The sequence below is a fragment of the Erpetoichthys calabaricus genome, chromosome 3 (genome assembly GCF_900747795.2).
Source record: "Erpetoichthys calabaricus chromosome 3, fErpCal1.3, whole genome shotgun sequence".
NCBI classification, from domain to species: domain Eukaryota; kingdom Metazoa; phylum Chordata; class Cladistia; order Polypteriformes; family Polypteridae; genus Erpetoichthys; species Erpetoichthys calabaricus.
The window spans coordinates 77214174-77233174 of record NC_041396.2 but is presented as its reverse complement, the minus strand read 5'-3'; the positions used below and the strand labels follow the sequence as shown (position 1 = coordinate 77233174).

General features: G+C 34.3%; 1 protein-coding gene across 3 annotated transcripts in view; it reads right to left on the bottom strand.

Moving 5' to 3' along the window:
- The window catches only part of asxl2 (ASXL transcriptional regulator 2), a 315486-nt gene that overhangs the window by 90625 nt on the left and 205860 nt on the right, over positions 1–19001 (bottom strand). Inside the window, exon 1 of one of the 3 annotated variants that reach the window (XM_028796940.2) lies at positions 7668–7880. The exons of the other annotated variants lie outside the window; for them this stretch is intronic. Coding sequence (XP_028652773.1) covers positions 7668–7719 — 52 coding nt within the window. The 5' untranslated portion in view covers positions 7720–7880. Of the gene's footprint in view, positions 1–7667; positions 7881–19001 lie in introns of those variants that run through there. 3 annotated transcript variants of the gene reach the window in all.

Sequence of the window (19001 nt, the reverse complement as noted above, 5' to 3'; positions counted from 1 at the left end):
CTTTTGAGTTTCTTTGTGTAGTTTACATGTTAGCTTATTTCACAACTCTTCACAGTAATTATAAATAAACACAGTTTCCTATCGAGGTACTGGTGACAAATGTCAAAGAAGTTGTTAGGGTTACCCGACCCTCTAACTAAGAGAGAAATGCCAAGAGTAGAAATTCTTTATTGTCCACCATATATAGTCCCAGGAGGAAACTTCTGGATCTGTGTTATCCCTTTGATAAGGCAAACTGAAGAGGAGTTGCTGTGGAGACCTCATTCTCTGAGGGTAACAGATGTTTCAGGTGTGCAGTGACACCAGAGGCTCCTAGAGATAGTTCTAGCTAGACATTGCTAGAGCAAGTGGGTCTTGGAAATGGTTCTGCTGCCTTGTCTTTAGTAAACCTGTAATAGTAATTCAATTTACTAAGAGAAAGAATTTCTAGTAAAACTAATATTTAAAAGAAATTTAATTTAGGAATCCTTTGCAATTTAGGAATCCCAATTAGTAATTCGGCTGAGTAACTTTTTTTACTGAGCATATTTAATTAAGTTTTAATGAAAAACAAAGTTTCCCAATATTTTTAATAGATACATTAATACCATTCATATGACTATGTTGACATTATTTCAGAGACTGAGTTAGATAGGCTTACTTTAATTAACTACTTTATTGTTAATTTCTTCCAGCAATTTTACATTTCTTTATTTACTGTCACATACTTGTTAATTTAATGCTTATCAGGAATGCATTTAGTAATTTTTTCCATTTCAAGTTACCCTGAAAAGAGGTTATTAAGAGTTGTGTTTGGATGAGTAGTGGTAAAAGGAACTGGCTGTTAGACAGGGGGCTAAAGCCTGATTATTTATCCTGAAAAGGGCAACAGGATCATTTGTTTTGGCTTTGTTTATTTGCAACTTTGTTTACTCCCTTGTTTCACCATTCCCTCATATTAAATAAAAGATTTATTTTTGTATATCTTTGTCTTTTAGCATTATTCTGTCTACAAGTGTCACAGCATTATTGTCAAAGTACTGTTACAGTACTTGGTGAGTACTTTGGTGAGGAAGGCAAGCTCTATTGTTGGCATGGAGCTGGATAGTTTAACATCTGTGGCAGAGCGAAGGGCGCTCAGCAGGCTCCTATCAATTATGGAGAATCCACTGCATCCACTAAATAGTATCATCTCCAGACAGAAGAGCAGCTTCAGCGACAGACTGCTGTCACTGTCCTGCTCCACAGACAGATTGAGGAGATCGTTCCTCCCCCAAACTATGCGACTCTTTAATTCCACCCAGGGGGTAAACGTTAATATTTAACATTATACATAGTTATTGTCTGCTGCTGAAGAATGTGAATTTCCCATTGGGATTAATAAAGTATCTATCTATCTATCTATCTATCTATCTATCTATCTATCTATCTATCTATCTATCTATCTATCTATCTATCTATCTATCTATCTATCTATCTATCTATCTATCTATCTATCTATCTATCTATCTATCAGTATAATAAAACAAATGATGTTATTTGTAAGGCTGCTAAAGTAAATTTCTACTTATAAATTTCAAGTTGTGTAGTTTAAATGTCCAACTTGAATCATTAAAAAATACAATATAGTGTCCTGTGATCAATAATTAAGCAAATCAAATATAAAACCTGCCCTTTTAAGTATGAAGTTTTTTTTGTAGCATTCTTCATAATTAGAGTATGCAGACAACCAAAGCTAAAGTCTAAATTAAATACAAAATTGTCCAAATTAAAATATACAGAGGAGCAATTTATGACATACTTCGTGGTGTTTATGAATCTGTATAAGTACTGAGCCTGCCCGCAGACAACAGTACTGTAAAAAAAACTGAACTAAATATGGAAGCAATGCCAAGAGGTTACTAAAATATTAAGTACTTACATCTCATCTCTTGTAATCATGAAAATCCTAAGTATGCACAAGATATCCAAAAAAAATAGTGGGCTAGAAAGATAATGCATTATATCACAAGTTTACACAACTTTTATCCACCAATTCATTGAGTTTTGAAGCAGTGAAGCAAAAACATCCAACATGCTTTACACTGAAAGATTATAAATGCATAGTCTTTTAGAGCAGAGGATGCTGCACTAATTGTTGCTTTTTATTGTTTTTAGTAACTCCTAATATGAAACATATTATTAAAGATTGAAAACACTGTGTAACTACTGTTTATTTTCACATTTTTTATAACATGCTTGTTTGCCTTCAGAGTGCAGCAGAGGATCTAGAGTTTCATATTTAGGTGTTTCAACAGACAGTGATCTTCCTTACAGGCTTGGTTTTAGGCCAAGGATAAGTCTGCGAGTTTGACATGTTGTCAGCATCAATCAGAAACCATAATTAAATGTTTCAAAAAGGAACATTGAAGAAAGAGACCCTATTCACACTGGAATTTTCAAAAACATTTTTTGGCAATACATTGGTTTTATCTATTTGTTCACAGATATTTTTCATTTTTGAGGATTAACATTTCACAAAACTAAATACATTTTTGTGAAAGAAGTCATCATAAAACAACATGAACTGATTTATCTAAAATTACATTTCTATTGATCGATGGTTCATGAAAACACAGTACCCTGGTCCTGCTGTTTTTACACTTTTCCATCATTGTAAAGGAAACTTATAGGTTTACCAGTATTATTGTTAGCAAAAGACAATATATTATGACTCTCACCTGAAAGAAGCTTCTTACAGTGACACATGATGACAATGCAGAACATGTCAGCAACAATTTCTCAAGGATCTAAAAGTAGGCTCCTCAATATCTTTTGAAATGTTTAGAGTCAACTAACAATTCTGCCTTTATGACATTAAATCATAAATGACTTTGCTTCCCGTTAACTTACAGTCATTATTAATGCCCAGGCATTTCTAAAACTTTATGTGGATTTGATCACAAAAATATGTGCACACCAAAAACAGGAAAATGTGTATGCAAAAGGAATATGCAAGATCATGCACACCATTATAGCGCCTCTCCTATAATTATTATAGACTATACTTTATCCATTAACTTCCTAACCCAATCAGTCTATTTCAAGGTAGCAGATTAGGACAGGAAATTATGTCGCTGCAAGGAACTCTCATATACAAATACAACAATTTAAAAGATGTCAGTCATCTTAATCATGCCTTCACATTTTGCCTAGGTAAATGTGATTTACACTTTGTATTAAATTGCAAGTTAATGAACCATATTTTAACAAGGGACACTGACTTATTTAAAAGTAGTAACTCCTTAGATAAAACTTCAAATGCAATGGGGTTTCAAATCATTGGTATCATTGTAAAAATGTGCACTGGAAAACATAACAAAGTGAATGGCAGAAAGATGGTAATCCACTACGAAAATAACAGTCAGTGGCCAGAATCTAAAATCTCACATCTGCTTCACCAATTTCTTCAAAATGACAACTTTATAAATAAAAGGATTACCATAACCTGTCAAAGATATACAACAATATCTCTGTGTTGTGCATTATCAGAAACCACACAAAACCCAGCCATTCTTTAATCAAGTAAGTAAAAGAAACTCTGCACACTCTTGAAATACTACTCTCAAATGATGCTTCAAAGTCTGTCTATTTTCTGTCATTATACTCTTTTTTCAGATAACAAATGTAGTCAGGAAAAAGAAAGAAAAGGCAGGTAGCCAACAAATGCTGACTGTTTACTGAAATTAATGATTTTTTGCTTCTGGCTACATGACACTGTGTGCTGTTGGGCTGTCGGAGGAAACCTGTGTCAATACAGAGAGAATATGCAAAGAACTGAAACATAAGATGGCAATTTCTCAGTTGGAGATCAGTGGTTTAATCACAGAGGAATGTTTTATTTTATACAGCCTGTGGAATTAATCCAAACAGAAATCTACACAGGTAAAGTAGAAACACTGGCTAAATTAAATAAAAAAAGACTATGCAGGAGCATTAATCAAATGAGTGCTCAGAGTATGTTTGCTTAATTATTAGTGCTCTACTCCCATTTCGAAAACAATGCAACATGCACTACTCTAACCCTTTGATACTACCGTGTTTGAAGGTTACTAATAATGTAGGGCAGTAATGCACTTCAAGTGCTTAACTCTTTAATAATGTAAAAGAATACAGTATTTTAATATTATTGATTTATAATACTGTTAAATGAAGATTTCACTACTGTTAACACCAGACCTAGAAGAAAAAAATAACCAAAAAAAAAAATAGACTAAGCTGGTAGAAAACTAGGAGACCGAAAATTTTACTTAATATGAAGCATGCAAATTTTGATTGTTATTCTTATATTTAAAAAGTGACTTTTCTGACTCCGACAGTGACTATTATGCAACAAATATTTCTCTTTGCTTTTTAAAAAGAAGGATTCATTCTTTTTAATAGTTGTAATTTATGTAGCATTACAAAACACAATAATAATAGCTGCATTACCACAATCTACATTGTATAATAGGATTTTTGACACACATAGATTAGAAGGACTAGACCGGTGGTTCTCAAGTTCAATCCTAGCCGTCCATTTTCACAAATTAATGAGTCACTAATTGTTCAATTAGCTAGCCTTTTGTCTTCTCTTATTTTGAATTCAGAAATGATTTTAATGTTTAGGAAAAAATCAGAAATTTGTATTCTTGTCATAACTTTAAATGCCATATTTTTTTTATTTTCTTTTTAATTCCATATTCTTAATGTCATTAACTGAATCCAAAGATTAGTGATGATACATCTGCAAATGATACCGACTACTAAAAGCATGCAGCTACTTCAGTGTCATATTCTGTTATGTGCTAATTAGTAAGAAAACACCAAAACCACTCGTTCTCCATTTCAGTCATGTGAATCACTATGGGTGCAAATGTTCATTCTAACCAACGTCTGCTTTTAACTGGACTCCTACTTTCAATAAGAAAGTAATTTTTTTCTCATTTTCTATACAAAAATTACAAACAAAGTTTGCTTAATATTTATTGAATTGTAGGAAGTATTTATATGTTTACACTACATATCACACATGTGAATATGACACTGAAGCAGCAGCTCCCCTTTAGCACTCAGTGTTGTTTGTACCGATATCTGCATTACTCATGACTGTCGGAATCTGGATACAATCAAGGAAATAACCTTCACAAGAAAGATGAATTAAAATGAAAATGGTAAAAGACATCGGAGTGTTTAAAACTAGAGCAAACATAAAATTTTCTAAATTTCATTTAAACATAAATATTTAATAGTGTACTTTTCTGAATGCAAAACAAGAGGAGAAAAATGCTAGGTAATTAAATAATTAGAAATAACAGCCACTCTTTGATTTTTGAAACTCAATGCAATAAAAACCTGCAGCCACAGGTTTTATAAACTGTTAGAATAAACTGAGAATGTGGGAAGCTGCAAATTATATATAAAAAAAAAAGAATAACAGGCGGAGAAGAAAGTGGTTGTGGTGAAGTCCTGGGTACAAAAGGTCACAGCAAACAATCCACCAATAGCAAAAAACAATTATTTAAAAAAAGTACACAGCAAAAGAAAATAATATAATAGAATGGCAGAAAATAGTCTATAAATTGATCTACTGCCAGGCACAATACATTTTAGGAATTATTCCAAATCAGAAAAATATTTTAAGACTGTAACTTAACTGAACATTTTAGAAAAAATTCCAGACTCAAACCACTGAATTAAATGAACCTTGAGTGGATTTACAGGACTTAGAAGTAAAGTGTATGTTTAACTTTCCAATAGAGTTTCACAAACATATTGTTTTATAATTTTAATACACAGAAATTCAATTTACTAAGAGAAAGAATGTATAGTAAAACAAATATTAAAAAGAAATTTAATTTAGAAATCCTTTGCAATTTAGGAATGCCGATTAGCAATTGGGCTGAGTAACTATTTTTACTGAGCATATTTAATTAAGTTTTAATGAAAAACAAAGTTTCCCAATATTTATTAATAAGTACATTAATACCATCCATATGACTATGTTGACATTATTTCTGAGACTGAGTTAGATAGGCTTACTTTAATTAACTGCTTTATTGTTAATTTCTTCCAGCAATTTTGCATTTCTTTATTTACTGTCACATACTTGTTGATTTAATGCTTATCAGGAATGCATTTAGTAATTTTTCCATTTCAAGTTACCCTAAAAAGAGGTTATTAAGAGAAATGCATCTAAAAATGCACACATCATCACATCCACTTCATAGATTATTATTATTACATTATGGTAACCCTCCAAAATCCACCTCCGTTGTGCTTCAAAATGATGTGGTCCCCATGGTTCTGTTAACTAAGTTTATCCATCAAAACACCTAAGATATCAATGTATTGTTCCAAATTCTCAAAATCAACAATGACATTTTAAATTATATCACTTTACATTTTTACAAAGCTATGATTTCTAAATTTATTGAATCTACTGACTTTTATCAACTTGAAATTATTCAATCACATTAAACAAGGAAGAAATACATTTTTTAAGCAAAACAAAGCCCAATATGACAAACCTGTGTACAGTAAGTTACTATCACCGTTTAGAACATTGACAGATCACACCTCATTTGCCATACAATAATGCTGGATGTGCACACAAGGCCAGAGTAAAAAATATACAGGTCAAGATTTCAGAAACAAAAAGGATTTTAATATTACTCAATAAAAACATGTTTATAGCACAGTGTCGCTGTACTTTAGCATACTATAAAATGTAATTTACCTTTTAATACAATTTTTAAAAATTGTAGTATGTACCATGCATATAACATTTGTTCCTTACGTATAAGGCTAACAGTACCTTCTATTACATGAATTTCAGAAGATCTTTATTCTTTTTGTCCACTTCAAATACTACAATATATTGAATAGTGCAAGAATAGGTAAAGAGAATTGATTATGTGTATTTCTTTTAATTTTTTCCTCCATAAGGCAATAAAAAAAAAGAAAAATCTAATCACTTTTATTAATTTTGCCTATACATGAACATTAACACTTGATGCTAATGTGCAAGGAAATTCCTGGCAAGTGAATGCAGGGCTTAAATGTAGTTAATCAACCCATACTAAAATTTCAAATACTGAACACATTTTACATTGCTTTCTCACAGCCAACTAGTTATCAGACTTCACCAAAACTTTAAACAATTATATATGCAAAAGTTTAGTTCTGTGTTGGAGTTTTACTATAAATTCAAGGCAAAAAAATATGTATTAGAATTTTTAGTTAAAAAAACTACAACAATATATGATATCAGCATGCACTTTATAAAATAACAATTCGACTTGAATTACCCTGCACTTATGCTACTTATTTTGAAACTGGCTTTTTTTTTTCAATAAACATCCATTCCCCACCACACAAATCTGAAAAAGCAGTTAACAGAAAAACTAATAAGGTTCTTATTAGGCCTCATAATAAACCTGAGCACCAAGGCAAACCCATTGCTAATGGCATAGTTGACTAGTTTTTAAACAATAATATAGGCTTTGCAAATGCATAATTAAGTTAATTTAGCAAACATATCTGACATGACATTAATAAATATTTTGATACTTCAATGGAAAATGGAAAAACAAGATTACAATTGTAACTCAAATTGTTTTTCTTCTTTCTAAAGAGCAAATTATTAAACATCTTCTGACAGCACTTACAAGGAAGTAGATCTCGACCTTGTTTCCTCTGAAGCATTTTCTCAAACTTCATTTTGCTGGTCAGAAGGATTGACACCGATGAATGACAGCTCACACAGAGATTACTCTAGTACACTCTCTCTCTCTCTCTTATATATTACTTTCATATATATATATATATGTATGAAATATTATTTTGAGCAAGCTAATCCCCTGGCACCTTTAATACAAGTTAAATGTTTTCTTTATAGGCTCTGTTTCATTTGTGCATACTGTATAAGGAAGTGGTGACAGATGTTATCTGAAAGCTGCTTCCTGTTTCTGGATACATATGTGAACAAAAATGACATCATAGCTTGCAACCTACTTAAAAAATGTGCTTTATGTGCATAGAGGCAAAAAAAAGTGAAGTGTGCATTTTCTTTTAACCTACAAATTATGATGGATAGAAAAGACATGCTAGCTAGACTAATGAAATAAATGATAAGAAAACAAATTACATCTGCAACACATTCATGTCGCAAGAACTAGCTTCGACATTGATATTAAGATATTCCTCTTTTGAAATGAAAGTCTATATTTTGCATTATCTAACCACAAACAGACTTTTGATAACCATTTTCTAATACGGTACAAAGGCATGCATCATTGTCTAAAGGCAGGTTCCTTTTTCATTCACACAAAAGGTAGACAGTCAGTTCTTGGGCCTTAGACGAAGTAAAATTACAGAAGTCAAACTAAATCACATTAAGTAAATAATCTTTGTGAATAAATATAATATTGTATATGAAGGTTGATAAAAATATGTAAATTATTGCAATAGAACAGTTGAGGTCATATATATCCATTGCACACCTAGAAGAAAAATTACATATTGCGTGGTACCTAATTAGCAGCAGCTAAATAACTTTACTGTGCAATTTGAAAACTGGAAATGAAAGCATAATGCACAGTATGCTGTGGAATATACATTTAAAACATAAATCTAAATGTTACATAGATACCTCAATAAAAACATCCATAAACCTAATCTGACTAAATTTCACACAGAAAACACAATGAAGGTCTGTATAAAGAGAACAATTTCTGGTAATCTATAAAGCTATCTTGTACATATTCTGTATATAAACTAGAAGAAGACAGCAGTTTTATTTCTGGTTATTTTTTACTTTTACAAATGGGTAGGTGAATTACTAAAAACTTATTTTAAAACAGGGATTTTTTCCAGATTAAATTGTGTAATATTTTAAGGTATACAAAAGTACCCCCATTTTATGTAATCAACACACAAATTCAAACAGACAATAAACAAGCTGCATTAAATGTATTCTATGGTATCCACTGTTGTGCATTCAACTTGCTGTGATAAAACACTAAAGCATGCATTAAAAAGATTTCAATAGCTAAAGAAATCACAAAGACTAAGGTAAGGAACAGCAGATAGAAGTGACCAATGTACAAAATAAACTGAGAACAACAAACCCTGAGCTGTCTCTGAGCCTTCCTATACAAAGGTGACCCCTTTTTATTTGGTGGGGTGTCCGATCATTTACCTATTTCAGTATCACACAAAGCACTTTCTCTCACATTTCATCTTTCTCTTCATCCTGTCAGTTTTGTTCTTGCTAAAACATCCTTCCAAAGCCTTCTGGAACAGATAGCAGCCCTAGCTGCCCAGCAACCCTTATGAATCCATTTGCTGCCACCTAACAAGTGAAAGTCATCTATTACGCGGCATTCTCTTCTTCCTATGCCCCTGGATTAACCAATTCTGGCAAACTCACTAGAGATATGCATGTTATCATCCTTCAAAGGTTCTCCTTTGAACTTTTCTTAATGGTGAAATGCATCGATCTTGCCAAACTTTGTTTTTCACCAGTTGTTAGGGTCTGGTGTGGGAGAGGTTTGTGTCCCCAGTTGCCAGCACTTCTTGCCCTCACCTAGATACTGTACCACCTACTAAATATTTTAATATTTATACATATGCTGTATGTATATACTTTGTGTTTAACCATATTAATGATTGGCAGTGCTCTATTTAGGCATCTGTTATGTGTAATGCAATAATGTCAGCACCACTTTGAAAATAGAAATAGTTGCTTTTTGGCATATTGTTATTTTACACATGGGATGTTTTATTGTCTGTGTCACTAACTTGTTGGACCAAAATAAATAAATTTGCCTAAGGGATTTTAGATTATTTTTTTCAAACCAAAAATTAAGTACAACGTACCATAGATGCAAGAAAAATATGTAATCAAAATATTAAAGCAGTGAAGATAAGCAGTACATTCTTTAAAAAATGCTGTTCTGTTACAATTGTTCATCATGGTCACATTCACTGAATCTTTAGTAATAACTGTGCTTGTGTATATAAAGATATCAAAATCTTTAGAAGAGACAAGGATAGTAAAATAGGCAAAAAATTAAGATCAAACTAAACACTTGATTGTTCATATAAACTGTCTCATGCAATTGATATAAGCTCTCTTCTGTATTGCACACCATGTAGTTCAGATATCCAGTGAAGTTAACAATGCACAGCACTGTAAACACAAAATACAGTAAATGGCATATTAGTGTAAAGAATTTTGTTTCTCTCTTGGCATCTAACAGACAGATGTTTCCCCTTGCTTCACATACCCAAGAAAGCACTAAATATACACATACATACACACACACACACGGGTTTTCTCTTTAAACACTGGATTTTTTTTTCCCACTAAACCCTAAAGTTTTTATTTGTTCTATATGAAGGACTTGGTGGATGGATGGGCATCCTAGGTGGGATTGATGGTGTTCTCTTACCTAGCCTGGGGGACAATGGAAGACTGCTTTGCGGTTCAACGTCTTTCCCAGTACACTGGGTAGTAGTATGCCTCTGGAGTGGCACCCATTTGGACACCTGCATTGCTATATAAGAAATTTAGTTACAACAGAAAGTGCTTTTCACTTATATAAAAGGTACTGTGTGGAAAAAAAAGACTTTTTGAGACCAGAATTTGTGTCCTTGTCAATTGTATTTTGTGGTTTCTGTGTGAGGTGCCATCAACAGTACATATCCATATTACTAATCGAGAATGGTAAACCGGAAGGCACGGACGCAGGTACATGGCAATGGACCCAGGAGACATAGTGCGCAGGCGCCTACAATGCGCGTCTCATAAACCGCAAGCGAAGTCTGATCCACCGCGAACGAAGGAGTCACAGCTCAAAAACGAAAGAACTCAACTAACGTAAATAAGACATGAAGCAACAACGCGCCCATAGCTAACTACTAACGACACAGCCACACAGAAAAGAGGATTCTGCACTGCACTCCAGAGTCAAATGGAAGACACTACGGAGTCCGCAAAGGTCCACAAAGATAGTATGGAAGGCGTGAGAAAGTACGAAAGGCGCAGGCGCCTACAACGCGCTTCTGAACTAAACGTCCACACTACACAGCATGGTCCGGGTAATGAGAATAAACGAACTCTCCGTATTAAACGTACGGCATCCTCACACGTCCAAAACATATAGCATATGTAAATCACATTACAGTGATGCATTATTAACAGTTCAACCACAGAAAACGCTCCGTATTAACAGTAAGTGCAATTATCCATATTACTAACGGTAGACAATGGATAACTAATGGAGTCACAGTCACGGCTCCAAAATGATCCAGCTCAACTAACGGAGCTACAAAAACGAGCCCGCATGGATAAACAAAATAAACGTAGGCGCCTACAACGCGCGCCTGAAACCACGGAAGCAAAACTGTCTCGGCTCCAAAACCAAACAGCTCGACTAACGGAGCTACAAAACCGAGCCCGCATGGACAAATACAATGAACGTGGGCACCTACAACGCGCGTCTGAAACTGCGGAAACAAAGCAGGCACGGGTTCAAAACGAAAGACCACAACTGACGGAGATACAAAAACGAGCCCGCCTGGATAAAATCAATGAACGCAGGCGCCTACAACGCGCGTCTGAAATGCCGCAAGCAAAGCAGGCATGGCTCCAAAAAGAAAGAGCTCGACTGATGGGGCTACAAAAACGAGCCCACCTGGATAAAAACAATGAACGCAGGAACCTACAATGCGCTTCTCAAACAACGCAACCAAAGGAGTCACGACTCCAAAACAAAACATACAACGCACCTCTCAAACAGCAGGGGCAATAGATAAATGGCAAAGAAAGGAACGACAAACAGCCGCTAAACAATTCCGCCAATTAGCTGACAATGCATTCTGTAATGAGTCCACCATTAATGAACATTCATTAGGATTAATGAATATCATTTGCTGTCATTGTCATTCACTTAACTTCCCTGAAGAAACAGCTGGCAATATAACTAATGAGTTTACACATTGTTGTCAAAAGGGTCAGGTTAGACTGCCTCCTTTAGATGAATATCCTGAATATCTACGGAAGCTTCTAACTAACAATGTACCCGCAAGTAAAAACTTTATGGACTGCATTACATCCTACAATAATTCATTTGCTTTTGCATCTACCGGGGTAAATATCAGGCCACCAGCTGGGAATGGCCCATACTGCTTTCGCGTATGTGGACAAATATTACATCGGATTGGAACAGTGCACCCTGAGCCAAATCACGAACGCAAATATGCACAGATCTACGTGTTAGATCCAGATGATGCAATCTATCAACGAATGAACCTTCCTGAAAACAAGCAATGCACAGAGCTGATAATGACAAATGTCACTGAAGTCATAGAGTTCGGCGTTCATCTGACATTAAAGTTAAAGTTATATAGATACTCCATACCAAGGAAAACTCATTCAAGGACAACACACCATCTTTACTACAAATGTTGTGTATAAAGAAATATTCCAATAAATCTTTCTAATGTGCCATGCTATGGGTTCTTTACTTCCATTGTTCGTCATCTACACCTTTACACTCCAATATATCTCATACATACATCAATGGATTTCGGGTTTCCCAACACCAGGGGTTGGCGAGCGAAGTGAGCAGGGGGCGGAGCCCCCTAGTCTATTATCTATAAAGCTTAAGTTAGTGACATTTCTCTCCATCACCTCCCCAAAAGATGGGTAAACAACTTTAAACCATTCCATTCTAACACTGCAACATTCTTATTTTTAATTTCATTGTTTTGCTTTTTCAGCTTTTCTCTTCTTTGTTTTAAATGGCACTTGCAGTATGATATTATAGAGGTGCACGTGTGGAAAGAGTGTGTGTTTAATAGAAAAATGTGGCAGTACTTGGGCCATCCCCAAACCAGAATGAAGGTTCAGGTCAAAATTATAAAACGGTTTCATAAACAAAGTGAAAAAGCTGACAGACTTTGAGAAACACTACAAGTAGTAGTAGCGAATTATTATCGTCATTGCCCTATACCACGACAAACAAAAATATGTTAAAATACTGTACAGAACTTCATTTTAATTAATAGAAAACACAAATCAGCTGACCTATTTCATGCAGCAATTGGAACTGAACAAGGCATAAATGAGAGTAAAGTGTGAAACAAACAGTGCTTATTAAAAAAAAAAAAGAGTAACTGCTAGCAGTTAAAAAAAAATTAACTGTTTATATAGAAAAGCACCCAAATGTAGTATTCTACCTTCATTACAGTCCTTGAAAACTTATAGTCTTACTTTGTTACAAATGCAGTTGAGCATGTCAATGAAACACTATGTCTAGAATCATAGGATAACATTGTCTAATTAACTGGTGTTAATGATTTTCTGTGATGCATCATTCTGTAACAACAGCCAGTAATTAAAATAATAATTTCATAAGTGTTGATTATTAGCTAAAAGCATACTGCCAAAATGAAAAATCTTCTATTACTTTATTATAAGATTGATCATAACTAGGAGGACTATCATAGTGATGTGGTCATTACAAACCACAAAAAAAAAAAGCTTTATAACAACACATTCTCTCCATGAAGCACAAACTAAATTGCCAAAATGCCACTAAATCATTCCTATTTCCTTCTTAAAATCTCTTGTGGCTGCTCAAGATTATAAATGAACCTCTGCTGAACTCAACTATGCATACTGTAATGCATCACTGATCCTACAAAACTATAAACTATGAAAGAAAAACCTGGTCAGGAAAGATAGAATAACTTTCACATAACACATCATACCATGTACGAAAAGGAGAAAAGTCATTTCATTAAAATATTGTTATATTGAAAAGCTTTGTAAAGGTGATTTTATATATATATATATATATATATATATATATATATATATATATATATATATATATATATATATAACTATATCTAAAATCACATTTATAAAGCTTTTGAATATAATATGACAATATTTTAAAGAAATGACTTTTCTCTTTTATGTACATGGTATGATGTAGCTATCTCTCTCTGTATATAGATAGATAGATATATCTAGATAGAAAGAAAGAGAGAAAATCTGTGTGTAAATTCTAAGCACTTATAAACTACAAAAACTTTTAATAGAGGTCTGGAAAAAATTGTATTACAGTACATACACAGCTGATATTATGATAAACGGAGTGTTTATCGAAAACTGAAAAATGGCCAAATGAACTTCACTCCTGCTCAATGCAGACGTATGCAGCAGCAAATCCTAATTTAGACACAATATTTTTCCAAAATGCTAAAGTTAGCATTTCTTGCAGCTGAATAGCATATTTTTTTTTTTTGTGATATTACCGAATTAAATCAGCACAATCTGGTATGGCATATTGACACAAAATGTTTTCCTGAGCTTCCATATATCGACAAGTTGTTAAAATAGAAGAGTTCTGCAGAAACTTGGTGAAAACACATTTCCAGACATATTCTGGAAAGCTATAGTGATGAAGAAAATTAATGTGATTTGATAAAAACTGAGCTTTTGTTTTGTTTTTTTTGTCCACACTATGAAATTGCACTGAAGGATTGGAAATTTAGTCAGTCATCAGCAACTCACATTGTGTTCAGATGACTGTCATTAATAGTAAATTTAGGATTTTTCAATGCCTCCGAATAGCTGCTGCAGGTTTTATTCCAAACAATTTCACAGTCAGTACATCTTTCTTATTGTTAATTGAGCTCATTGTTTAGTTGTCCAGCCTACAAATATTTCTGAATTCATGAATATTTGTATTCTTTTCCATAGCTTTAAATGCTTACGTTTTTTTGTGCTTTATTTTTATTTACCATTTTCTATAAAGTTTGCTCTCTTAATTGTATCAAGATTCTGGGGAATAACACTAAGTAATGCAGACAAAGGTGTAAAGGCTTTGAAAACTAAAGGGTACCAACTGCATCACTGCCACTTTCAATTCTCTGCTCATTCAGAAAAGATCCTTACATTTGAGCAAACAAGTAAATATCATACTGAAGTAATTATTCAGCTACTCTTGAAGCATTCAGTGTTGTCACCATTTGGATACAATCAAGGGGGCAAAGGAAACTTAAGCATAAAGTTTTGGCAAAAATACAAAAATTTCAGAATTCCTTAGAATAAGAGAATAAAAAGGTTGCTAACTAAGTAATGAAATTATTTAAAATATAACAGTAACATACTATAATGAATAATAGTTGGATAATAATGAAATTAGTTGGAATAAAAACCCATGGCCATAGGGGTCCTCCTAGACTGAAATTGAGAGTTCTAGACAGTACTCATATAGTAAATTAATGAAATATTCAACCAAACAGCAATCTCACAATAAAATAAAAACAATACTTTTTAAGTAATAACCAACACAGGGAAACACAAACAGTAAGAATGTTTTTTTTATTTAGTGTTGAGATTATTAAAAAAAATATTGAAATCTGCCTGCGGTGGGTTGGCAACCTGCCCGGGATTGGTTCCTGCCTTGTGCCCTATGTTGGCTGGGATTGGCTCCAGCAGACCCCCGTGACCCTGTGTTCGGATTCAGCAGGTTGGGAAATGGATGGATGGATATTGAAATCTGCTTGTAAATAGCTGTATCACAGCGGACCATATTAACGCAACAACAGAAACATGGCTGAATACCTAGACAAGAAAGATTACAATATAATTATTTCAAAAGATAGGCAAGAAAGAACACATGGAAGTGTGGCCACATAAATACAGAATGTAAATACAAGTCTGCTTAAAATGATGGCTAAGATACATCTTTAATACATTATTGTGTTAGAACAGAAAGTGGAAAAGACAGAGGCATGATAACATCAACAACATAGTAGTGCCAACAAAATGTTCGCAATACTATCAGAAAGCTAGCATAAATGGGAATTTCATATTAATGAGAGACTTTACTTACTCAGATATTGGGTAAGCAGGGAAAACTCAGTAAACACTAAAAAATACTAACTGACTTCGCAGAAGTAAGTAATGGCTGCTTCTTTAACCTGTTATTTTAAAGTATGACCTGATGTTGTCTCTTTAAGCATGGTTTGCTATTCTGTAAATATTAAGTTAAACCTCAATTGACCTCTATGTCACTTTTATAAAGTAAATGTCATTGCAAATGTGCATTTTAAATTCAAAGCCATAACAAAATTGTTTCTTTTTAATGTTTAAAGCTGGTGCATCAGCAGGTTATGTGAACCTCTAGCCTTGTGGTTTTCTTCCACACTGTTTGCTTACAGTTATTGAACTATTAAGTCAGTGATTATCTATAATAATAAAAGGCAAAGCCCTCACTGACTGACTGACTCACTCACTCACTCACTGACTGACTGACTCACTCATCACTAATTCTCCAACTTCCCGTGTAGGTGGAAGGCTGAAATTTGGCAGGCTCATTCCTTACAGCTTACTTACAAAAGTTAGGCAGTTTTCATTTCAAAATTATACGCGTAATGGTCATAACTGGAACCTCTTTTTTGTCCATATACTGTAATGGTAGGCAGCAAGTTGGCCGTAGGAGACTGAGTTGCGTGTCGCGTCATCACGCCTCCCACGTAATCACGTGAACTGACTGTGAACTCAGTACGTAGAAAAGAAGGAGGAGCCCCAAAGACCGCAGAAGAAAACATTCATTACACAATTGACAAGGCAGCGAAACAATAAGAAGCGAGTGAGTGACGCATACAAGCATCTTCATAAGACACGAGGTATAAAAAAGCACGGTGTAAACCGTAAGTCTAAATTAACTTTATAGAAACGCTCCCGCTGCCGTTTGCAATACCATATTCGCGAGATACAAGTTTAATGAGAAGACACGAGGTATAAAAAAGCACGGTGTAAACCGTAACCTTAACTTTATAGAAACGCTCCCGCTGCCGTTTGCAATGCCATATTCGCGAGATACAAGTTTAATGAGAAGACACGAGGTATAAACGAGAGTTTGCATCACTTTGTAACAGAGTTAAAATTGCTGTAGCGAGAAACTTTTAACTGCCGGGTCTTAGCTAACATTAAATAAACCCGTGGACATCGCAACATCACACAAGAGAGTGGCTCACGTGAAGTGACTGAACGCCGCAGGAGTGATCACTTCCATAAATCAAACCTGTTCAAAAAACACATTACACAATTGATAAGGTAGGAAAAGAATATGAAACAAGGCACGGTATAAACCGTAACTTTAAGTTTATAGAAACGCTGCCGTTTGCAATACCATATTCGCCCCTGCGAAGCGCGGTGATTTTGCTATATATATTAAACTATTTCAACCATTGTATGATCTGCTTCTCGCAACTGAAAGAGGGCACCGTGGCAGAAGTTAGCCGAGTTGCTCACCAACCACAAGCGTTACCTGGTAGGTAAACACCCATACAATCAGATTGTGAATCAGACTACGAATGCCTGCAATGTAATTACCCCGATCTACATGCTGTCAAATGAACGAACCTCACGCCGTGGCACAACGTTAGGGGCTTCGCCTCTACGTCCGAGGATCGATTCCCGTAAGGGAGTGCAGTGACTGTGTACTCCTGATGAGCCCACAATTACGGCGAAACACGTGTCGCATACTATGCATCTTCAAATCACGGTGTAAACAGTAAGTTTAAATTGAGTTTATAGAAACGCTCCCGCTGCCGTTTGCAATACCATATTAGATGACTTTCTAACAGAGTTAAAATTGCTGGAGCGATAAATTTTTAACTGCCGGGTCATGTTGCATGTTCTTGGGTAGGTACACCAAAAAATGTATACATTTATGCATGTAATGGGCAAACAAAAAATGTACTATACCCGAAAGCACTACAGTAGTACTCAATGTATCTTTACTTCTTAAATGTTAATGTTTTACTGTTTAATAATTTATACGCTTCTTATATGTTATTCAGATTCTTTTATCAAAATACCAGTAACAGCGCACTGCACGATAACGTGGAGTGAATACACTTGACATGACCATTCATAGTATTTATCCTCTTTCTCTGTACGTTTACCATTCGTTTGCTCAGAGGTTGATGCGCTTGCTGCTTAATGAGCAGCTCTTGACCCTAGCATCCCGCTGCTTCTCTTCTTTTGTCGGCATCTTTTCCCGTTAAAACTGATTTTTTTTAAAACTTAGTATGTTTTCTTTAATTTTTCAGTTAAGCTGGCACTTAAGTCTTCAATCTGCCTCAACAATGATTAGCGAAGGTGGTAGACAATGAAAACGTCAGCCGTACGCATCCGCCACGCACGCACTGGTGCGCGCAGCTGTGAGTTGATTCTACAATAAAATAAAATGAAGATAAAAAGAGTAATAACTTGCAGCACCGCTATTCAATTACACTTGCCTAACGCCTCTCCTAAGGGGAAATACTGTGGGATCTGGGCATACGTCAAAGCAGCAATCACAAGCCCGATTAGAAAGCGGGAAGCTGTGATTTGTCGTCTCCCTCCCATGTAACAATCACAGCCCGTGTTGCAACGCACTATGTATGTATATGTATATATGTGTATGTGTGTGTATATGTATGTGTGTATATATATATATATATATATATGTGTTCATAGGTGTGGGAAAGCGAATAGTAGACGTGACGTAGTATCTGTGTACCAAATTTCAAGTCAATAGGTGAAACGGTTTGCGAGCTACAGCTGATTTAAAATCCTGGACAGACAAACGAATAGCCACGGTAGTGTTTTATAGAAGAACATTTTAATGTTTAATAATTTATATTTATATGCAATGTGCTTCTTATATATTACTTCATATTCTCAAATGATAATGATGTTAATGTTGTTTATATTGATTTCTATGTTATTGTAAGTGCTCTTTATTTGTGGAAAAATAAATTTCGCAATTAAACTTATTTTATACATACATTTTATTTTTTTCTCTTGCACTCAGTGAGCGAATCCACTGGGTAATCAGCTATATATATATATATATATATATATATATATATATATATATATATAGATAGATAGATATATGTGTATGTATGTAGATATACAAATA